Raw genomic sequence first — 23,199 nt, forward strand, 5'->3', positions numbered from 1 at the left:
AGTTGCTTATTTTCTAAGCTTTCTTCTCTTCTCTCTTACCTTTTGCTTCCATTTATCTTTTATTCTTAGCATCTTTATCCAACAGCTATAAGTATTTGATGGAAGTTTGTAGCTCACTTAAAATCTGTAACAGACAACCTGAAACCCAGCAATTAGCAAAGACAGCTTAGACTTGTGTTCCTTTGTTGAAGGAGGCGTTGAATCTTTTGTTCTGATTTAGTCACGGTAGCTGGGTGGAAGCTGGTACCTCATTATGTGGTTGGTCTGTTTGTCTGGTAGGTAGCAGATGGTACTGGAGATGACGTTACCAAGAGAGGCAGGGTAGAGAAACTCAAGACCTGTGATTTGTTCACCTGTCACCTATAACAAAATACAGGTTAAAAGACTTTATTATTAGCTGCACCATTTTTTAAATGAAAAAACTCTCATTTCAAATGAGCCTGTGTTTCATTCTGAAGACGATTTTGCTCCAGCAATTTTTCTGTGGCTCATTATTTGAAAGTATCCTTGATTTTATTCTGAACAATGTAAATGCCATTCATGTGTCAGTGTGTACATTAGCAGCTTTATGTTTACATTCTGTTACTCTCCTTGTGTTTTGGTAGCAAGGGTTGGATGTCTTCTTGTGTTTGTATATCCATTAGAAGATAATCAGAGATACCCTGTGAACTGGAGGCCGTGCCATACTTTTTCAGCGTGCTCTTGGTATTATTGGTTCCATCCACTGAGGCAATTCTGTAACATGAAATGCTGTACTTTAATTCTGTTAAATACCTAAAATCTTTTTGATAATTAGCAATGTCTGATAGAGTGTACAAATCCATGACCTTTCTTGACTGCAAAAAGTACGTAATCAATTCAGTGATAGGAAATTAATCTGCTATTACAAGCAGAGGATAGCACAGCTGTGAGAAGGGTATCTGCAGCATTGCTTGAGCAAAGGTGAGCCAGTGCTGTCCCACCACGGGGTCCGTGGTGTCCGGTGAGCAATGATCCACAGCTGCTCCTGGAGGCAAAGCTCCCAGCACAGACGGGGCTTGAAAACGTCTCACAACTGTACGGAGGAAGGGAGCGAAGATTTTATAAAGATAAATACTCTACAGAGCCACTAATGGTGCTGCAGGATTCTAATCTGAATTCAAACATGAACTTCCATTGTTTCCAAGGTCTGATTTTAGGACAGACTTTGGATAGCTCCCACAGATGCCAAATTAGCTTGCATTCTGTATGGTTTCTTGAGGGGTCTTGTGGCTATTTCATATGCATTTCTACAAGAGACACTTTGTTCTCCTCTGTGACATGCAAATGACTTTAACTACTCAGAGCAATCCCAACAGAAAGATGATAAAAAGCATCAATTATTGTAAGAATGGAATGTATAAACCCAGCAAAGTTGGGCTATAAACAGAAGAATTCCAGTTTTAACAAGGATAATCTTAACTGCACTACACCTGTAAGAGGCAAATCACTGTCAGAAAAAAACATCTGATGGGAATGAGCAGAGTGATGTAATAATTCATAGTCACGGATGAGGCAGCGAGTCTCATGATCTCAGATGTGCATTCAGATTTACCTTCCGTTGTGCTACCTTTGCTAACATAATTAGAAGTGCGATATTTGACATCTTTAATACTAATTAGTCCTTCCTTACTACCCACCTCCTGGATAAATATTTAGACATCATGAACAGCCTCCCTGTGCACTCTTTGTTTTTCCTGGAGAGTTTCAGAAGCTTTTCCTCAAGTTCAGGGACCTTCCTGGCCTGGTTTTCTTACAGTCTACTTGGAAATGAGAGATGCAAGAGGCCTTGGTTTGTGGAAGGCTCCACAAACTGGAGCGACTCAAGTTATTGTATTCTAACAGAGAATATTTTTCATAACGAGAGTTATTGGGTGCATTCAGCTGGTCGTAAATGTTTGGGGAATAGCGAAATATACTCTAGAACGCCTCCTTCTCGCGCACTGGAGGAGTCGTGCCCACAGCCTCTTCGGCGCGCCATGGCCCGACACGTCGCCGACGGTCACCGGGCGACAAACGCCAAGCTCCGCGCGGGGCCGGGCCGCTCCCGAGGCCGCGGAGCGAGCGGGACGCGGCAGCGCTCGCGGTGCCCGGGCGGCCGGGCCAGCGCGGGGCCAGCGCCCGGGGCCAGCGCGGGGCCAGCGCGGGGACAGCGCGGGGACACCGCCCGGCCCCGAGCACATGCCGGCGGCCCGGGCGCGGCGCAGCCAATGGCGGCGGGGCAGGACATGATGTCAGAGGGGCTGTAGAAAAGGCGCGGAGCCCCGCGCGGTCCCCGCGCTGCAGACGCGCCGCTCGCAGCTCCGCGGCGGCTCCGGCTCCGGCTGCGCTCCCGCCCCGGGCCCCGCGGGCCGCGCCGCTTTAAGGACAGAGGGGGGCCGCGAGTGCCCGTCCCATCTGGTGCCCGTCCAACTCTTCCTCCTTCCCCTTGGCTTTTTCTTTTCCCAATGAGCTCCAGCGGGCTGGGGGAGGAGCGGGGGAAGGAGCAAACTTTGCCCCTGAGCTGCCGCCGCTGCCAGCCCTCTGGACTGTGAGTGCGTATGGTGGGCATCCGCCCCAGCCTCCCTGCAGCACCAGCCTGCTCTCCGCCTGCTGTAGCCTCCCTCTCCCTTGCTTTCCTCCTCTAAATTTCGCACAGTACGATGTAAGGGGCTTGTCGTAATTTTTTTTCTAATTCTTATTTATTTCTCACCGAAGATGGTTTAATTTTTTTTTTTTATATATTTCGACTATTTATTAATCCCTCCCAACCGTAAGCCTGCCCAGCCTTCTGCTAGCTGGGCCAGAGCATAAAGCCTGGGACTGCACCTGGGGCAATGAGCCCTGCACTGAAGAAGCCTCCTAGAGAGATGTGCCGGGGCCGCGCAACAGACTAGATCCAAGCCCCGAAGCTCACACCACCAGTTATCCCCTCTCCCTCATCCCCTCCGCCCGCCTTTTCTGCACCCCATCCCTTGAAACCTCGGATCAGTGCCTGCGCCGCGCTCCGGAGAGCTCTGCCGGGGAAAAGCCCGGTGCCCAAGGAGAGACGGGGCGGCCGTGCTAGATGCATGGGGGAGGGCTCCGGTTAATGCAAGTTCTGGGCTCCTGCAGGGACCCCGACAACTGTCAGCAGCAACAGCAACTCGGGCCCTCCTCCTCTGCTTCCTCAGCGATGCTTTTCCACAGTCTTTCCGGCTCGGAGATGCACGGGGTCATCGACGAGATGGATCGGAGAACCAAAAGCGAAGCACCGGCCATCAGCTCGGCTATAGACAGGGGAGAGACGGAAACGGTAGGAGCCGAAGGAATGGGAGAGTCATGCACCCCCTAAACATACCAAAACCCTCACAGATAGAGCTTTTCCCCTAAAATACCAAACTGGGGGGAAGCCTATGCAAAATACTAAATCAGAAGAAAATTAAGCATAAAGGCACCCCAAAAGATTAAATGAAGCCGTGGGGAAAGGCATGAAACTGTTAATTATTAATAATATGCATAGTAATAGTAACGCTTGGGTGAAATGAACGGTACTGCTCTTGTGAGAAAACAGATAGACCAGCCTTTTGGTAGCGTCCAAGAACTCCTTCCCTTCCCCCAGCCTGTCCGGCCTTCCAAAGTTTTTAGGAAGAGGCAAAGTGTGGTTTTATACCAGTAACATTTTGGCACAGCAAATTTTTTTGTCTGCAGAATGGAAATACAAACACCAAAGAATCCAATTCTGTGTTATTTTTCAGGTAGGATGCCTTCATGGAGATAGTCTTTATAGCATTTATTTAAGAAGAAAAAAACCAAACACGAGTGTCTTTAAGTTATGGGGTTTTAAAAATAATTTTAATATGTGGGTTTGTAAGCATGGCAAACAGAACTAGAAGATATGTCTCAGGGAGACGGATGGATGGGAATTTTTATAACTTTACCACATTTCATCTTGTCTGCTGATACGTAGACCTTGTATATTAATACATTTAGATAATAAAAAGATGCATCCGTCTAACTAGCGTTAAGCTGGCAAAGTGGAAGAAATTTTCGAAGTGTCTTAAGTGATTTAACAATTTATGTATACTATTTTTTTAAAACAAATTACGATTTTGAAGTGAAATTATCTCGTACATTGGTTAAATTATGTCTTGTAAACTGATACAGGCATATGCAAGGAAGATCCGTTCTCAGGTTTTCAAACTTCATCAGTATGTGTTCTTTCTTGTAATGTTATATGAAATTTGCTTAAAGGTGACAACGAGACTATTTAATCTTGAAACACCGTTTGGAAAACGGCCTTTGTACTAGAAGGGTGGGATGCGATTTCTAATCTAAACGATTTTGGTTTTCTTTTAAAAAGTTAGTATTTCTCCGTACAGTTAAACAACATCCAATGATCTTTGTTGGAATAAATATTGTGGCGTGATAGCTCTATGTAACTGTATATAATCTATATGGATACACGTGTGTATGTAACAAATAGTGGGTTGGAATACTGGATCCTTGAATACCATTTCTAGACCGCAGAATATTTTTGTTACTGGAAGAGCAAAGTAGAAAAAATCGTTATTTCATTTAAAGTGGATTTACAAGAAACTACATTGGTTATAAAACGATCCCTACTCGGAGTTCAGTTAATGCCTTAAAGAAACAAGCTGCCGGTGGGTTCCTGTGACTAACACCAGTGGAGTGCCAGGGTTTTATTTGTGTGGAGTTCTCCTAGTGGGAATGATGCGGTGCAAACGGGAGCGCTCACAGACATGGGATTTTGTGATCCCCGCAAGCACAGGATGAAAGCAATGGGTTTGGCATGTGCTGGAAAATCAGCCTCGGTTTCTTTCGATTTCCTCCGATTAGCTGTCTTTGCTTTTGCTTTGCGCGAGGATTTAAGGCTCTAGAGGAGGTAAAAGCAAACAAACAACTTCTCCCCCGCCCCGAACCAAAACAAACTGCGTGTTGGGCACAGCTGTAAGGAAATGTTTCGGGTTCTTGTGCACAAGAACAGATCTGCCGTGGGCTTTTGTGCAAAGCGGGTAAGAGTAAGTTGGGACCGAAGTGGAAAGCAGCACACTGCAAGGTCTGCCCCAGACGCTGCTCCACCCGAGCTTCCTCTCCCGAATGCTGTTTTAAGTGAAGCCTGCTGAAATAAATAAGCATGCTTAAATGGTTCCGATATTTCTCCCTCTTTCTTGTTCTGTAGCAGTTGACAGGATATGTGTGAATTTGGGGGTTTTTGAGGGTTTCGACTGGATTGCGATTTGACACTAAACTATTAAATTATATAGGGCTTATATTTAGTTTTATTGCTTCCAAGTTTATCCTAGCATAATCTAATGTGCTCTGTTGGTTTTAACCCGCTCTCATTCCTGCACGTTTCCCACTATTTCGTTTTCCCGATTAAACATTCTGCACCTCGCATTTCGTAACGCTCATCTCCTCCGCAGCTTTATTTACTGATCCCTTTAGCGCTTTGGGTCACAGCAGATCGCCATCCGTGTTGTTTGGAACCAGCTTGCAGAGAGCTGTGTCTGCAGCACTGTGACTACTGGGGGTTTGATCGTAATTCATTCGGAATTTTATAGCTAGGAAAATATACACACAGACACGCTCCACATACACGCACTCACACAGCATTAACTATGCAGACACTCTCAGTATATCCGTAATTCTGAATTTTAAAATGAACTATCTGTGATTTGCCCTACTCTATTATTATTGCGCCTGTTTATTGAACAGCGTCTTTTCTTGGTTCGAGACTGGAAAATCCACCAGAAAAAAAAAAGTTCTGGGTCTGGTCTGCACGCCTCCCCTAAAAGCCAGGGTGGTTTTCTGTTTGTCTCGCCCGCTTCCCCGCCTCCTCCCGGGAAGGTGGGATGCGGCGGGACCCTGGGGAGCGGGCGCGGGGGCCGGTCGGGGTGGCCGGCTCGCAGCCCCCGCTGCTTTGCCAGGGGAGCAGCAGCTCGGCCCCGGCCGGGCAGGGGGAGGGGAGAGCTCAGCCGTGCTCAAGAGTTTCTCCCTCTCGCTAACGGTCTGTAATTGTTTTCCCCCAGCAGACCATGCCTTCCATCAGCAGTGACAGGGCTGCCCTGTGCGCCGGCTGCGGGGGTAAAATCTCGGACCGTTATTACCTCCTGGCTGTGGACAAACAGTGGCACATGCGCTGCCTGAAGTGCTGTGAATGTAAACTCAACCTGGAGTCCGAGCTCACCTGCTTCAGCAAGGACGGCAGCATCTACTGCAAGGAGGACTATTACAGGTACAGCCTGCCCTCGGCCGCCAGCCGGGGACGGGGACACTGCCCGCCGCTCCCCCCGCTGAGCAGACCCCGTCCTGGCGAGACTGCGGAGGGGATCCGCGGGCACGCGTGGGGCAGGCTGTGAGCTCCTAAAACCTCGCCCTGAGGACGGAGACTCGTGGTGAGGATGAGTCCCGTATTGCCGAGAGGGGGGAACGGCCCGGGCACAGCTTCACCTCCGCCTGCTTTGGCTACTGGGGCCTTCACCAGGCGTGCCCTGCTCGGCCTCCTGTGCCGGGCGCGGGGCCGGGGCCCGCAGCGGGGCCGCTCCTCTCCCGCCGGCGGTGCCTCCTGCGGCCCGGGGGCGAGGGCCCATTCGCGGGCCGGGGGTCGGTGCCTTTTCCTGGTGGGGTGGGAGCTGAGATGCGAGATGGGAAAGGGGACGGAGACTCCCGGCGCTTCCGTCCCGGGATGCGCGCCCGGCTGAGCTCCGCAAAGGTCCCGGCTTTGTGCCGCTGCCCCAGCCGAGGTGGCCGTCCCGGGGCTCGCAGCCCTTTGCCGCCCTCCGGGCAGAACCGATGAAGGACGGGGTGGGGGGGAGTGCGCCTCTCACCGTCTCCTCTGGCCTTTCTGTTTTGCAGGAGGTTTTCGGTGCAGAGATGTGCGAGATGTCACCTGGGGATTTCTGCCTCCGAGATGGTCATGAGGGCCAGGGATTTGGTATATCACTTAAACTGCTTCACTTGCACCACTTGCAACAAGATGCTGACCACTGGCGATCACTTTGGCATGAAGGACAATCTGGTGTACTGCCGCCTCCATTTCGAGACTCTCATCCAGGGGGAGTACCAGGTGCATTTCAATCACTCGGATGTAGCCGCTGGGAAGGGCCCGGCTTTGGGAGCGGGCTCTGCCAACACTTTGGGACTGCCTTATTACAATGGCGTGGGGACTGTCCAGAAGGGGAGACCCAGGAAAAGAAAAAGCCCGGGGCCTGGAGCAGATCTGGCAGCCTACAATGCAGGTAAGAGACCCTTCCCCCAGAACAGTTCAAATGGTCTGTTTCTGTTCACTTCCAAAGGGGGATTTCCGTTTATTTTAGCTTAAACTGTTAATAATAGTTTAGCTGCAGCATAATTATTGAGATCAAGTGCTGTCAAACTGCAATTACAGAAGCTAATATGTTAGCATTTTTCACTTCAGCTGGAAATAAAATGTTTTGAAGCAAGGTCATCTGGTTAAGGGGGGGAAGAAGGGGGAGTGCAGCCTGAAATAAAATCTGGAAACCAGAGATTTTAAGTTAGCACTTCAGAGGCCCGTGAATTTTCCTTAGTGGCTACACTCTAAAGCTGCTGAGGGGTGAATTGTTCAGCCCTGTCCTGAGCTCTTGCACCCCAAAGCTTTGGAAGGAAAGAGAGAGGGGAAGTGGCCGTTTCCCAAGGGCTGGGTTGGGGGGCGCACGGGGGTGCAGGGCTGGCTGTGCCCGGGCAGGGGCCGCGGGCAGCAGGTGTCTGCGGGCAGCACAGAGCCTGCTCACACGGGGGCAAGTTCCGCTGGAGTTCTGTTCATGAGAGGTGACTCGGGGAAGAGTCGGGAAACTCGCAGCATCCTCCCTGCAGCCCATCGCTGCCCCGCGGCACAGCCCCTGCCCCTGAACCGAGCCCAGCAGCAGGAGGAACGGGAGCGAGCCGGGGCTCTCTGGATCCAGCAGCAAACTTTCAGGCGTGTTTCCTCGTTTAACCTCCCCACCGCCACAGCACTGTAATTTTACAGGCAAACGAGTTCGAGCAACCTCCTGCCCCCCTCCCCCCCATCCCCGCTCCCCTCTGCCCCTGGCTCCACTTCTCCGTGTAGCTGCCACCAGAACGCCTGCCACCCTGGGGGCTTCCTGTGCTGCTGCTTGTATGCAACGGGAAAAAAAAAAAAGCTTGGACAAAACAAAATTCTTAGATGTTGGTTTTATTCGAGGGCTTGGAGGCGGCGGTGGGCTTCCCCCAGTCCGGCGTTTCCCGAGCCGGGCGCCCGGGCCGTCCCGCCAGACCCTGGGCACCGAATTCTTTTCCCGGCGTCGTTCTGTGCCTCGGTGCCCTCTGTGCTTCTGCGCTCGTCCCAGCCTGTTTTCTCTTTTAGCCTACCTGCTTCGGACCTGTCCCCTAGGGCACAGATTTGCCTTTAACACGTTATTCTTTCCCGGAGAGGGCGTTCGGTGAAGGCCAAGTTTGCTGCGGTTTGTTTCGAGCCGCATCTCTGCGCGCCCCGACAGCTGCGGGCTGCGCCGGGCGGCTGCCGCTCCGCCTGCCTGGGAGGAGGAGGAGGAACGGCGGGAGGAAGGCGCGGGGGGGACACCGAGAAGTGCAGGGGTGCCGAGGAGCTCGGGCTTCGGGCCGGGGGAGGCAGCTCGGGAACGGGGGGCTACGGGTGCTTTGCGCCTGAAGGGAGTAACAATAGCGACGAAATGGGGTGGTTTGCACTGAAAACGGCAGGGAGAAAAGGCGCATCTCTAACCGGCAAACGCACCTCGGGAACAAATTTGCCAGCTATTATTGGTTGTACTAATTGCTGAATAATTTGGAAGTAGTGCAAAAAGCAGTAGTAGTCCCAGTGGTGAAGGTTGATGAAAGGTGGATGTAGTGTTCTCGCGAGTAACAGTTCAGCTTTAAAACATGCATCAAATATGCATTTTTCCCGTTAAAAAACGTCTCCTTTTCGGAGGGATTAGCTTTTAATTGTCCTTCCGCTGTCTCCCTGTGCAGGGCAGATGTTCAGATTCAAAGGACCTGTAAACCGAATCAGCGGCATCTGTCCTGGATGGGAGCACAGCCTGAGAAAGTCTCACTGCTCCCTGACTTCCTAAATAAACCGCCTTTAACTGCATTTTGAAAAATTCGTTTACAAAATAATTGCCGTCCGACTTTTAATCGTTGTTTAGAGCGTGCAACTGAAACTTTAGAGATCCTCTTTGAGTAACCTTTGGCTTCTTCGCTTAAGCTATTTATCTACTTAACTATTTACTAGACCTATAATCGACTAATTTATGCGGTAATAAGTGCCATTGATCTTGGAAATCAGACTGGGTTGCTCGTTGATGTAAAATTCCACAAACGAGTAAATTACTGCAAAGCCTTGGATTTTGTGCCTTTAAAAGATAAACCATCTAAAAATGTGATAGTTTCTCTTTTTATTTTTAGTGGAACTTGTCATTTCCTTCTCGGAAATGCACTACAAATGCACAATGTTGTCCTCTGAGGGGATCTGTTCCTGGTGATTTGTGTAGAATACTTTGTGTAAATAAATCTACACCCAGAGGTGGTGGGAAAAGGGGGACCCATAAACTTGGCAGAGTCGAGACTGAAATAATTTTGTAAATTGCAGCAAATACTCATCTGCAACACGAATTAGACTGACTTTTTTTTTTTTTTTTCCTACTTAAAGGAGACTCGGTTTTCAGGGGGGTGATGGGTTTAGATGTGGATAGAGCCTGACAAGTGGAAAATAGCTTAGAAGGATGCTGAAAACTTCAAAAAGACTTATTTTTCTTTCTTTTCTCTCTCCTTTTTTTTTTAAGTGTGTTTCTCTGATCATAATTTCCTCCTTCACTTGTTGGAATGGAGTTTGATGGGTTTTTTAGGTCAGTAAATCAATGGCTGAAAGCTTGCTGAACACAGAAGCACCTGTAAAGAATTCTGAATACTCCCTTTGTGAATTAGACCCCAAACCTCCCACAGTCTGCTATGTTTTATTCATCTGTATCTAGTCTGGCTTTAAGACACTAAAATATCCTGGAAAATGACAGATGTATTGCGCAAACTTGGGGCACGACGGGCTGATAAAATACCCATAATCTGTACAAACAGCCAAGATATTAAGAAACACTTCCTTCCTTTGCTAGCAGGAAGATGCCTCGTGCTTCGTTGGGAGGGTGAGGGAATATCCAGGCGGGATAGGCGTCCTCGGGGAGGGGGATTGGGGCTGAGGGCGGCTTTTTGCCGGGGGAGGGGAGGCTGCGGAGGCGCCGACCCAGCTCCCGGCAGGGCTCGGGGCAGCGCCGGGGACGCCTGGAGCTGACCCTCTCAAGTGGCTGTGTCAAAAGCGGTTTGGGTTGTTTTTTTTTTTTTTTTTTTTTTCCTGACAAAAATGCGAAAAACCTGGAAAGTTTTGAAGAGCGAATCCCTCTTTCCTCCTTGTTTCCCTTGGGACTAAAAGCTCACAAGAAGCTTCCTTGTGACTACAGTGACAGAGCGAGCATAAGGGAATCGCGGCTTAAAATCGGATGTCTTGCAGAGATTTCCTAGGAAAAAATGGGGTTTACCCCTTTCCACCCCTCTTCTTGCTTCTCCCCCTTCTCTCCCTCCTCCCTGGCTGTGATCACCTTTCGGGTCCCCGGGCGCATCTGGCCCCTCCCCAGGGGGCTGGGGCTGGGGTCGGGGCCGGGGCAGGGCGCCGGCATCGCTCCCGCCCCGCAGGGCGAGCGGGCCCCGGCAGCGCCCCGCGCTCCCCCGGCGGCTGCGGGGCCGGGGTCCCCGGGCAGGGCCGGGCAGCGGAGCCGCTGCAGCCCCGCTGCAGCCCCTTCCCCCGGCGGGGCTGCAGCGAGGAGCCCGGCTCGGCCGGGGCTGCCCGGGTTAATCGCGGCGCTCAGGGACTGACCGCGCACTCGCACCGGCCATTCAGCGCCATTCAACTGGCTTAATTGAGGGGAAAAACCCTGGCGGCGGTTCCTCCCGCGGGGCCCGGGCCCGGCCGCCCCTCCCGGCCCCTTTGTTCTCCCGCCCCGCAGCCCCGGCCCGGCCCGCTCCCCCCGGGGGCACCGCGGCCGCGGGGCCCGGGCCTCAGGCAGCCCCGGGGGGCACCGGGACGCGCAGCCCCTTTGTCCGAGACGCCCGGGGAAGGCCGGAGGAAGAGTGCTTCTAATCCTGCTCTCCTCCGTCCTGGCCTTGTGATGCTCGGCCTGGGCTCCTTAAGACTCATTGGCTTTATCTCCTCAGAAACACTTCTTGAAATGTCAAGGTTGAGGCAGCGCTGTTGGGTCTGTTGCTCCATGGCTTGGCAGAGACACGCTCCTTTCAGTGCTGCCAGGCACCTCAGCAGCAGCCAGGGGTACCTTGCCTGCTCCCAGTGCCACAGCTTCACCTCTTGTAATGCCTGTGGTGAGAATTTCAGGAATCTGCCTTCTCTGTGTCTTCTCCTGCCCCCAAAGAGAAAGACTATGTCTGTTCCTGTCCCAAGTACCACTCTGAGGGCTCTGTCTCACTTCTGTCCCCTTTGAGGATAAGGGTACCACAAAGTCCTCTACACGCTCTGACCAAACAACAAATGCGGCTGCACCCCTGCCTGGTCTAGTTAATCACAAGTTCCCTCTCCAGGCAGCAGGAGGTTAAAACACCCCCTTGACTCCGATTACAGAAGGAAAGGGGTGTATGTTCCTGAGCCACTACTGAGAGATAATGCACACACAACGTGTCTCCTGTTTCATCACTCTTTCAGAATCAGGATTAGTTTTCTTTCTTTTGGCATAATCTAACATGTCAAGCACAAGCTACTAAGAACAAAATTTCCCCCAAAGGAAATTTCTCTTTCTCATCTTCATGTGCCAAATCCTTAGCAACCTACTAACTGCTAAGCACACACTTTGCCCCGAGTCCCAAGCCATGGGGGGCTCTGGTGATCTGAGGGTGAAGCAATGTTCCCAAGTTCTCCTCCTCTAACAGACTGTGTTACAAAAGCACCAGCACAGCCTGCTTTATGCTCCTGTTGTTGGGTTTAGGGAGGTGTTATACATTAATCTGCAAAGGGTATTTTGGCTACCAATATCAAAACGTTTCCTCTTAATCTGTAGGGGTGTAGGGATGCTGCCTGTGGACATCACCATCCTGTGACCAGGTGGCCCGTATGGGGCTGAGGGTGTTGTGCAGCCACTGCTGCACCAGCCCAGGGGGGAGGGCAGTGGCTTGGGTGTGGGGCCTGGGGAAAGGCACAGGACCTTAGAAATGTTCTAGGGTCAAAAAAGAGACTTGGCACTGCTTCAGAATTTGTTTTATCAAAAAATAGAAGTGAAACATTCGTTAATTTAAGGCTCCTCTATTCGACTGGAATTCTACCAATTGTATTTCTGAAATCCCAGCAGGAGCCTGAGATACTGCAATGGAATGGAAATGTTACATATGGATAGTTCAGCAATTCCTTTGGGAGACACACAGGACACCACAAAAGAACAGGGAAGACAGTGCCTGGAAAACAGAGGGTTGCGTGAGGAGCATGTACAGTGTTAGTTTTACACCCTGGTGCCTTTTGCAGAAACTCCTCAGCTCTTAAAATCTCCACTTACACCCTTGGCCCGTTGTGTGTATCTGTGCCTGTAACACCCATGGACACTGCACATTCTGTGAGAGATGCAGATAATATTAGACTGAGTAAAATAGCCTGTTGAGGATGGTGCCAGGCACCACAACCAAATACAAGAGGGGAATTGGCACCAGCTAGGACTATTTATGTCATATTGGGTGATGCCTGGGAGTAGCCAAACCACTTGCACAAGGCAGAGAACGGCACACGCCCTCACGCACTTTCAAAATCTGTTCTGCAACTTCCATCGTAGGCAAGGACATTTTGCCACTCTCAAATGGTACATGTTTACTGGCATTTTAATATTATTTTTACTTAGTAGATAATGAGGTAAAACGATGAGAAATTCCCAGAGTAAGTTGTTCCTTTTCCCATCAGGGCTTGATGAAAAGCTGACACCCTCATTCCATTCTGGGAGGGTTTAGAATCAGTTTTATATCCTTGGATTCTGAATGTATCTCATTCTCTATGGGACACATTAAAATCCAGCTCCTTGCAGCCCTAGGCTTTGTTTTGTTGCATATTAACAGGAACCAGACCTCAGTCCTGCAGACAGATATTTTGATGCATTTCCTCCTATGTCTGTCTTGCTGTTTCTTGGAGGGTTCAAAAGCCTCTAAGATGATGCACAAAGGTCTTTTCCATTACTAATATCTAAAATTCTTTGGGTACATTTTAAAAACAAGCATGATTTGGTTTTACATTTCCATAACAGAATTTTCTGTGAGCATTATTATATTATTTATCCCCGTGTTCTTTATATCAGGAATTGTGGCTATGAAGGAGACTGGAGCACATGCCATGACTCCAGATGGGCAACTAGGTCCCAGATCTTAAACCCAAAAAGATTTGGCTACATCCCAAACAGCTCCATTACTACTCCATTGTTACTCTCTCCCTCTAAGTATCTTACACCTTTTAAATTCAGGTGCTTGCAGTTTTCCATGCTGCAGGAAAACAAGCAGAAATGCTTCTTATGGCCAAAATTTGGCACAAGATCCAGAGGTCTGGAAAGGATTTATACAAATGTATGCACATGCACGCACACACGCACACAGACACTCACATTTCTATATACAGTACCATTTTTTTAGCTGCTTTTTAAATTATAGGAGTACAGAAACACACAGAAAACTTTGAGGCTTTGGACACTTTGAGCATATCTGTTAAACAAACGTGCTTTTGGACTTAGAGCTGAATTTTTGCAGGCCTTGCTCTGTATTGTGCCACAGCTTTTTAGCAGGTTTTGAAAGGCTGAGGTGTGTAGAGCAGTTGCTGTAGCTACTGCAAACCTGCTTAGGGAACCTGCGTGCATCTTTACTTAGGAATCTGTGCATTTTATTATCCGTGCATTTTTTAAATCTGTTTTTAATACATGGCTCTCAGAATGTGTGTGTTTTCACTAGGGCTGAGACCCACTGATGGACAATGAATTCAAGTAACATGTACAGATAGGTGCATGAGATGTACTCAGTTGTAATTAAACAGCAATGGTGGACAATTGAAAACAAGCCTGTTCATGCATTTAAGAAACTTACCAACAATTCCTGTACAAAAGGATTTTTTGGTAATTTTTCGCATTTTTCATTACTTTTAGCATAACACTTGTAGGAAATTAAGAGGGTCTTGTAGATATTTGGACAGGAAAAGCTAATTAACAACAGTTTGTCAATACTAATTTTCAGTTATATTCCTAATTTTTTATTGGATTTAAGGTCAGTTCTTAATGTTATTTAAGAGGGTTTCTATGGTTTACTGTATGCACAAATAAATGAAAAACTACTTTTGGTCTACAAGATGATTTTGCTTGGCATTCAATATTTAATACTACTTGATAATTTTTACAGTGTCTTTTCTCACAGATCTTCTTGAGCTTGATTTCTGTAAGTGTATCAAACAGTGTCATTCCTCGTTTTCAAAAGGATATGGCAGAAGTGATAATTCAAACCAGTATTTGCAAACACTTTTTAAAAAAAATTGAAACATAAACATATAAATAATTAAAAAGATTTTTCATTTGGCATGCCAGTGAATATGTTGCATTAACGGCTTTATTTCTTTAGCTAGTCAGATTATAGTCATAATTTGCTGTCTGGTAGCCACAAACTTTATTTCTTTTATAGTGTTTCATTTAATGGTCTCCCTTGTACTCTACAGGGTTTAGTTTGATGGAGGAAATAATTATGATTTTAACTAGTCTGTTCCAGTGAGATTTAACTGGAGTGTATTGTGCAGCTCTCTTTGTGTGTTACAGTGCAATTTATGGTGACACCAAGTACAGTAAAACCCTTTCCAGAGCTGAGGACAGCTACTGTTCTCCCACAGAAAGTGGAGGAAAAGTTCTGTGGAGGTGGGGCAGAGGGGAAAGGAAACAGAGCTGACATTTTAAAGCCACAGAGGGGAAGGCCAGGGTCCTTGCAGGCTGGTTATTGTAAGGGAAGGGCTGGAAGGTGCAAAATGTGATCCAGCTGTGCCCAGGTGGGCAAGAGGCCAACGGCCCCCGGGCTGTGCTGGCCCCAGTGCTGGCACTGCTGGGGCACCTCCAGTGCTGGGGGCAGCTCTGGGCCACTCATGGCAGGAGAGAACTGAGGGGCTGGAGCATGTCCAGGGAGCTGGGAAGGGAATGGAGCTCCAGGAGAGGCTGAGGGAGCTGGGAAGGGGCTCAGCCTGGAGAAAAGGAGGCTCAGGGGGACCTTGTGGCTCTGCACAACTCCTGACAGGAGGGGACAGCCAGGGGGGTCGGGCTGTGCTCCAGGGAACAGGGACAGGACAAGGGGAAATGGCCTCAAGCTGTGCCAGGGGAGGGTCAGGTTGGATATTAGGAAACTTCCCCAAAAGCAGAGGTGAAGCCCCTATCCTTGGAGGGACATCAAAGCCGTGTGGATGTGGCACTTGGGGACACGGGTTAGTGGTGGCCTTGGCAGCGCTGTGTTAACCCGAGGACACAATGGCCTCAGAGGGCTTTTCCAAACTGAACTGCCCTACAAATCCATGAAATGGAGCAAAGGACCGTAGGGCTTGTGCCAGTGCGTGCCGTGGTGTGTCATTTCAATTGCTGCACTCAGGGAAATTGCGAACAATATGGGTTGTGGAGCAGGACATTTACAGGTCTTTTCCTCTTGTTGCCTTAAGCTTTAAGTTGCAATGAGAACGACGGTGACCACCTGGACAGAGACCAGCAGTACCCCAGCAATCAGAAAACAAAGCGCATGAGGACGTCCTTCAAGCACCACCAGCTGCGGACAATGAAGTCATACTTTGCTATTAACCACAATCCTGATGCCAAGGACTTGAAACAGCTAGCTCAGAAAACTGGCCTCACCAAAAGAGTTCTTCAGGTAAGAGCCGTCCTTTGCCTTGGAAAGTAATCAAAATATCAATTTTATATTTAAAAAGCCACGGCTTTGGCTGGTTTTCAAGATATTCTTGATCATTCGTACCTTCTCTGAGACTAAGTTAATTCCCAGAAAGTATGAGAAGAGTTAATTTCTTTTCAGTTTCTTTCAAGCAGATCACTTGAGTTCTAAATTTAATGAGAATTGTGAAGGTTTGGGGCCCTGCTTGTTTTCCTGGAGTTCTTTAATTCTGGTGCATGTTTTATCTTCCAGGCTGCTTTACAAGAAAAGTGACTTCTTTTAGTTAGTGTGCTCACTGTACATAGAGAGCTTTTAGTTTAGAAATTCAGAAAACCTGTCAATGCTTACCTTTGTAAAAAATTAATCAACAGTTTTAATTCATTTCATCAGGACAAGGAGGACGGCTTTTCGTTCATAACTGAAGTGGACGTAAATTAAATTTTTCAAAAACTTTTACTCATAGTTTAGTAACTTAGAATGAAATGAAACTGCATTTTAAAAGTACTTTTTCTTGTTCATGGGAACACACTCCATTTGAGCTATTGTGGGAAGGAAAGGGAATGGTATTAGTTGATTCAGCTGCACTTTAATTTATAGTTCTGACTCAAGAAGTCAGTTTTAATGAGCACTTACCCAAATGCCTGTACCTAGAGATAAACTTGGGCATATAGGAGCTATGACATTCCAGGATTTATTGCAGAAAGTTTTAAATGGGTCTTAATTGTAGAAAAAGGATTTGTGACCTTCCTAGAGACAGGTAGGGCTGTGAGCCCCATCCTGGGAAGCATCGTGGACAGCTCACAAGTCACAGGCAAGTGGAGGGCAGGAGACAACTGCTGAGGAAAACTGCATTCACTGGAGGGACCCTGGAGCTTTCAGAGCTGACACCTACCAGAAGAAGGAACAAGGGCTTTGTAGGCTTCCCAGTAAAATGCCAAACCGCACGTAGTGACTTCTCGTGGCTACGTCCTCCCAGCTGGATTGGGTTTGTTTTTCTGAGCCTGATTTGCTGTGCAGGAACAGATTCCTCTGGCAGAGTGAACATCCCAGCACCTGATGTGGTGTCTCACAGCAGCTGCCCTTAAACCACACACATGGCTGAAGTAATTTACTGCACTGGTCTATCCTTAGACTGACCCTTCTCCTCTATTCACCCTCAGAATTTAGACACTTTGGTAATACAATTCACACCTGAATTACCTGAGAAATGGCACATCAGTGTCTAGGAAGTGTCTTTCAATTATCTTTCTCTCTGGTCACTCCACACCAACTTTGGTTTCCATCTCTCTCTTCTCTTTTCACTGAATGGGTCTTTCCTTCCATCTTTTTTCCAAGTTATTGTCTCTGTTTCTTCCTATTCAGAACATATTTCTTTGTCTCCAAAATTGGACTTCACCCCATTCTCTTCTGTTCCTCTTTCAGTTTCTTCCTTGCTTCACAGTGCCTTCATTTTGGCTTACACATGTCACAATTTGCAGTTTTAAGGTGCTTTGTGGTTCTTCTTTTGTTTGTTGCAGAACTTTACAATTCCACCAAGTTTTGTTATCATTTTGGTCTTTGGTGTTTCACTTCTTTTACTTTCAGAGTTAAATACTCCTTTATGCCCAGACTCCTTTAGCAGCATGGTGGAAGACAATAGTTGGTGGTGAGGATTGTTCCCTGAGAATGATGCTGTTGGAGGCAATTCTAGAAAATGGAGTGACACTTTGTCTGGTATCACTTGAATTTTCCTGCCTCTTATGAGCACTCTCTAGTCATGGAAGTTTTGTTTGAAAATTAATTTGGGCCATGAGAACACAAACTTGTATTTTGTATGTTTCAGAACCTTTCTGCCCAGTTGGTTTATCTCTACCTGTGAGTGACAATTGAGTTCACATGTATGAGTTTTAGGGTTGCTCTTTGCTGGGAAAACTCATCATGGTGTTGGTTACTGACAGTGTCACATGTCATGTAATGAGGGGACTTTGTAGAGGAGCAGAGAATTTGAGGAGTTTTTGACGTTCTGTGATACTGGAGTTGGAAGCCCTAACTGATGTCTTTGCTTTATAACAATTTGTGACCAGCTGCAGATGTCCAGGGGTGGGATGGCTGGAAATGCAACACTCTGCTTCTCAGGGTGCATTTCCTTCAACACCTCTGTAATGCACACTGTTCTCTCAAAGCAGCCACATTCAAACCATAGCAAACTTATTTATGTTTTTAACACCTATTTTTATTTTATTTCCTTCCAATTTAAGCTTACATTTACAATTTAATTCATATATCTCTTGTACTACAGCTGGGGAACACAAGCTCTTTATTGTGTGCTATTAGTAATTAACGGCCCCAGCTAATTGTGAGCTAACTAACCTAACTGGCATAAATGCTGCTCTCTGGGGAACTGATCTTTCTTTCTGTGAGTTTAGAAAAGGAAGGTGAAAGTAGATAGCCCTGAGGAGGTGTGGTGTGTTAGCTATAGGTATGTACCTCTTCTCTCCCTGGGTGTCTGGAATAAGATTATCCACAGCCCAAGCACTTCAGGAACATAAAGCATCATTTTTCAGTGTGTGTTTGTACACCACTTATTTTTTCTTGAATCAGTCCCCAGTAAAGTCACTACCAGAATCCTACAGAAATCACTGCATGCATTTGGACTCTGCTGGTCCAGTTTCCAGTAGTAGATGAGCCTAAAATATTTCCATCCCATGTGGGGACCTGTGCTGCCCTTTGGGGAAGGTTTGCTGTAGGCTGCAAGTTCTTCCTGAACCCCCATTCATTAGACATCTCTTTGACTGAACAGTTATTAATTACAGCAGAGTCATCACAATGTGTGTGCAATGAGTGAACACAGTCTGCTTTGTCGTGTTACATCCTCTGTGTTTTGTTTCTCCACTTACTACTTAGTGAAATTCAGAGAACCTAAATGTCTCCAGGTAGCTGTGTGAATGAGCAAAATTGGTTTAAAAAATTGTTTTCAGCAGAAGCTGTTCACACAGCTAATATGTAACAGATGCAGCAATGGAGGTGTTACAAACCAGAAAATAAAGTTATCTAAGGTGATGATCCCATTAATTTCAGTATCCAAATCCCTCACAACACTTAGTGTGTTTATTTTCAACACTCCCTTATCATATGGAGATGTTATTTCATTCCTATTTGACTTGGTGGAGACAAAGAATTTGTTCCACAGATCACTGAAGAGGGAGTGCAATCTTTTCACCTCAGTAAATATTATTCTGCCTAACTGCTGAGTGCCCAGCTCCACGCATGCAGCCCCGCTCACCGGAGTGTGGCAGCAGCAGTGGTGGGTCTTGCAGCTGCTTTTCATTTTTCACTGGGAGTTTTGGTCTGTATTTTCCCCTTTGATTTGAAATAGCTCAGCCTTGTGCTGATACAGTTGGACAGAAACCCACTAAATACTTCCCGATGATTTTGTTTATTCCTCAGTCCTGAAGGAATTGTGTAATTGATGTGAGATAAGTCCTTCTGGAAGGATTCTTCAGTTCTGTGTGGCTGGGTGGTTATTTCTGCCATGCCCTTCAGGTGCACGGCCTGAGCTGCCCATGGGAGCGGGGCAGCCCCGGGGACAGCCCTGCTGCTGTCCCTGCCAGGGTCATGGCCAGGGCCACGGGCAGGGGACAGCCCTGGGGACAGCCCCACGGGCAGGGGACAGCCCCACGGGCAGGGGACAGCCCTGGAACAGCCCCAGGAGCAGCCCTGGAACAGCCCCGGGGACAGCCCTGGAACAGCCCCAGGAGCAGCCCTGCTCCTCTCTCACCACTCTCTAACACGCAGGCTTTGCTCAGGATGTCAGATTTAAAGCACATGCCAGAATGTCACTATGGAGGAAATAATGTTATCCCTTCCATCATAAGACAAGGTGTTTTCAGAATTCAAATAATTAGCTATATTTTCAGTAATAATACAAATATTTATTATCATACAATTTTAAAGAGCCTTGTAACCATTAACTGATTAACCTTGACAATATTCCAGTGTGGAAGGAAGTAAAAAGCAGTCATATAATCTCTATTTTCAGATAATACTTGCAGAAATATATGATATTTTCAATGTCTAACGTGAATTGCCACTAAAAAAGGGACAATGAACCATGTTATATGTGCAGCTCCTGAAAGCAGTGTGGGTGGTCATTGGTAAGGGCAGCTGAGCTCAGGTTTTCATATTAATGGAAGATGAAGGGAAATCCATAAACACCAGGAATCTTTCTCACTTTATATACTACATGCTTCCAAAGAGTACCATAGAGCCTCTTGCCCTGGTAAGGTTAAGGAGCAGCTGGACATTTAGGAGAGTGTCATGTTTCCCATATTTGGGACTAATGAATATAAAAAGATGGGTATTTTAATGAACATAAATGTGAAATTATGCAGAAGTAGGTGTATCTACAGCTGGCCAACTGGTTTGTCTGTTGTGTTTTAATTATGCCATGGCTACATGAACACACGTAGCGAGAGCAGCCAGCTCCAAACTCCATTTCACAGCTGTTATCCTTTATACAGTTGCCAGAAGGTATTTTAAAGAAACCAACCACTAAATTAGTTTGTGGAACAAATAGAAATGATTTCTATCTGAAAGGTAAAAAGTCCTATGAAAGTTCCAATTGCTGTTTTTGCTGCGCCTGAGCAGTTGGTGCTTGAGCCTTTGTGGTTTAAGTGACCAGAACAAAGTGATTGGCTTCACCCACAGCCCCTGCACACGAGGGGCTCTGAGCAGTCCCACGAGAGGACTCTGCTTGGGAACGTGTCAGGCAAAAACATCACTTTGGGGTTTGCCCCTTTTTGACCACATTGCTGGTCTGTAGCAGGGTCCCTGCTACACTGGACTCTGATAAAATCATGGGAATATTTTTACCTGTGCTGGTTTAAGAGAACTTTTGTATATGAAACTGATGAGGTGTTTTAACAAAGCAAATGCCAACAAAAACTGGTCTAAAATACTGAGCTTTCAGAAAGAAGGACCTGTAGGGATGTGGTTTATGCGTGGCCCTTGAATTTGTGCCTGAGGATTACTTCCTTGTGACAGTCCCTGGAGAGCGTGTGAGAAGACAGGGTGTGCACATCGAAACTGATAAATAGCCTTTAAATGAGGTGTTTTAACAAAGCAAATGCCAACAAAAACTGGTCTAAAATACTGAGCTTTCAGAAAGAAGGACCTGTAGGGATGTGGTTTATGCGTGGCCCTTGAATTTGTGCCTGAGGATTACTTCCTTGTGGCAGTCCCTGAAGAGTGTGTGAGAGACAGGGTGTGCACATTAAAGACCTTTGGCTGGGGGAGAGAGCTTTACAGTCCCTGGAGAGCGTGTGAGAAGACAGGGTGTGCACATTAAAGACCTTTGGCTGGGGGAGAGAGCTTTCCAAGGAAGGAAGAGTGCTCGATAAGGGGAATTTGGAGCTGGAGCATCCCTAGACGTGAAGAAAGGTGGAGAGAGGTGTGGCAGGCGAGGCAGGTCCATCAGCTGGGGCTGCAGTTCCTGCGGCTCGCTCCGTCCCTCCCTCCTCCCGGCTCTCGGCTCAGAGCCCGTCCCGCCGCAGGGCCAGGCAGCTCCAGAGCCAGGAGCAGAATCTCTGCACGGGCTGCTGTGTCCTCAGGAGTCCCACACACTCACTTTCCCTGTCCTTCACCCCGATAAGCAAAGAATGCAAGAAGTAGAAACCTTGGGAAAAAAATTCTGTGCGGCTGCTGTTCCTACTGAAATCACAGTTTTTGTTGTAATGTAGATCTTTAATACCTTTCCAGTCCCTTTTCCCAACATTATAGCAGTGCTGAAAACATTTGATAAAGGAAACAGGCATAGGTGAAGGAAGGTGGAGCATTTGAGAAAGAATAAGAGAAGAGGAAGAAAGAAGGAAAGTCCTTTCCAAGGAGGGGAGCACTGCAGGTGTGTGAGGGGGCTCCGGGGGCAGCAGGAGCCCGTGGGAAGGCAGGGTGCCCTGGGCTGTGCCAGCAGCACTTTGCTGGGAGATGGATGTGAGACAGAAGGGAGGAAACTCCTGATTTTGTGTTCATCAGGTGCGTGGTGTTGGCCTCACCCAGACCAGTGCTGCTGGGATCGAGGCCTCTCGAGGATTCCGCATGCTGCCAAATTTCTGAGCATCCTTTCACCTGCCTTGTGCAGTCAGCCTGCCAGCCTCCGTCCTCAGCCCACTCCTGGCCCGGGCAGACTGTTTGCAGGGATCGAAGGACAGGGAAGAAGGAATATTCTGCAGGCAGAGGCCATTTCTCATGGCTAGGACTGCTTTTCTAATATGTTACCAATAAAAACGTCTTTCCCAATTCCAGCATTGATGAATTTGTGAATATGCTTTTGCATTTTTAAACACTGCAGGTCTTTAAATGCTGCCCTGTTATATTAAACTGTTTCAGGTTTGGTTTCAAAATGCTCGAGCCAAATTCAGACGGAACCTCTTACGTCAAGAAAACACAGGGGTGGATAAGACTTCAGACTCAACACTCCAAGCAGGGACCCCTTCAGGTCCTGCCTCAGAAATATCCAATGCCTCCATGAGTCCATCCAGCACTCCCACTACTTTAACAGACTTGACTAATCCCACTATGCCAACTGTGACGTCGGTCCTGACATCAGTGCCCGGAAGTCTTGAGGTTCATGAATCTCGAAGTCCTTCACAGACAACTCTTACAAATCTTTTCTGATGACTCTTTCTTAATAATTTCTTTAAAAAAGAAATTATTCTTAGCTGAAATTCCAAGTGTATTTTAATAGAGGCTTTGAGCAACTGACTAACCACAATTAGGATCTCTCCTAAAAAACAGAAGGAAATGTAGTGTTCTGGTATTATGGAGTATGGACTGAAGAATAACTTGGAAGATCTATTGCAACACAACATTTGTGTAACTGTACAGTTTTGTGGACTGAGCAAGGGAAACAGCAATTAATTTAAGTTGGCTAAAGCTTCTGTATTTTCAAAGACTGCCATGTGCCTTATATACTGTTTTATCTACATTCTTTGGATTCCATGTCCACTTCTCTCTTTTTCTCTCTGTATATTTATGACCAGGGCAAAAATGTTAAAGAGTTTGTTACTTTGAATAGTCCTAAGCCTTTCATTGGTTGCTTTGTTGTTTTAGAATTTTAAGGTCGAAGTCTGTTCGAATACCAGAATTTGTAAAATCTAACCAGTAATAAAACCACTTATGGAAATGACTTGGTAATGGCTGCAGTTACGTTTAACATTAGTGTCACAACCGAGGTAGGCTGACTGGATCTAAAAGGGTTAGAAAAATGCACTTCAAACACAGTGTCTGCCTAGGAAAAACCCTAAATGTGATGTA

At 47.3% G+C, this 23,199-nt stretch overlaps 1 protein-coding gene across 3 annotated transcripts; it reads left to right on the forward strand.

Annotated features, from left to right (window-relative positions):
• Positions 1-227: 227 nt before the first annotated feature.
• On the forward strand, positions 228-22,619 carry LHX2 (LIM homeobox 2). 3 transcript variants are annotated; one of them, XM_041484031.1, is made up of 6 exons: positions 228-243; positions 3,171-3,292; positions 6,033-6,235; positions 6,856-7,238; positions 15,686-15,891; positions 22,273-22,560. In XM_041484031.1, the coding sequence occupies exons 2-6, from the start codon at positions 3,173-3,175 to the stop codon at positions 22,558-22,560; spliced, it is 1,200 nt and encodes a 399-aa protein (XP_041339965.1). In that variant the 5' UTR covers positions 228-243; positions 3,171-3,172. The 3 variants fall into 3 exon arrangements, with proteins under 3 accessions (XP_041339965.1, XP_041339963.1, XP_041339964.1); XM_041484029.1 differs by lacking the exon at positions 228-243 and having other exon boundaries at positions 3,065-3,292; positions 6,030-6,235; positions 22,273-22,619; XM_041484030.1 differs by lacking the exon at positions 228-243 and having other exon boundaries at positions 3,065-3,292.
• The last annotated feature ends 580 nt before the right edge of the window (positions 22,620-23,199 follow it).

Source organism: Pyrgilauda ruficollis, unplaced genomic scaffold (assembly GCF_017590135.1).
Source record: "Pyrgilauda ruficollis isolate IOZ18807 unplaced genomic scaffold, ASM1759013v1 scaffold62, whole genome shotgun sequence".
Taxonomy (NCBI): Eukaryota; Metazoa; Chordata; class Aves; order Passeriformes; family Passeridae; genus Pyrgilauda; species Pyrgilauda ruficollis.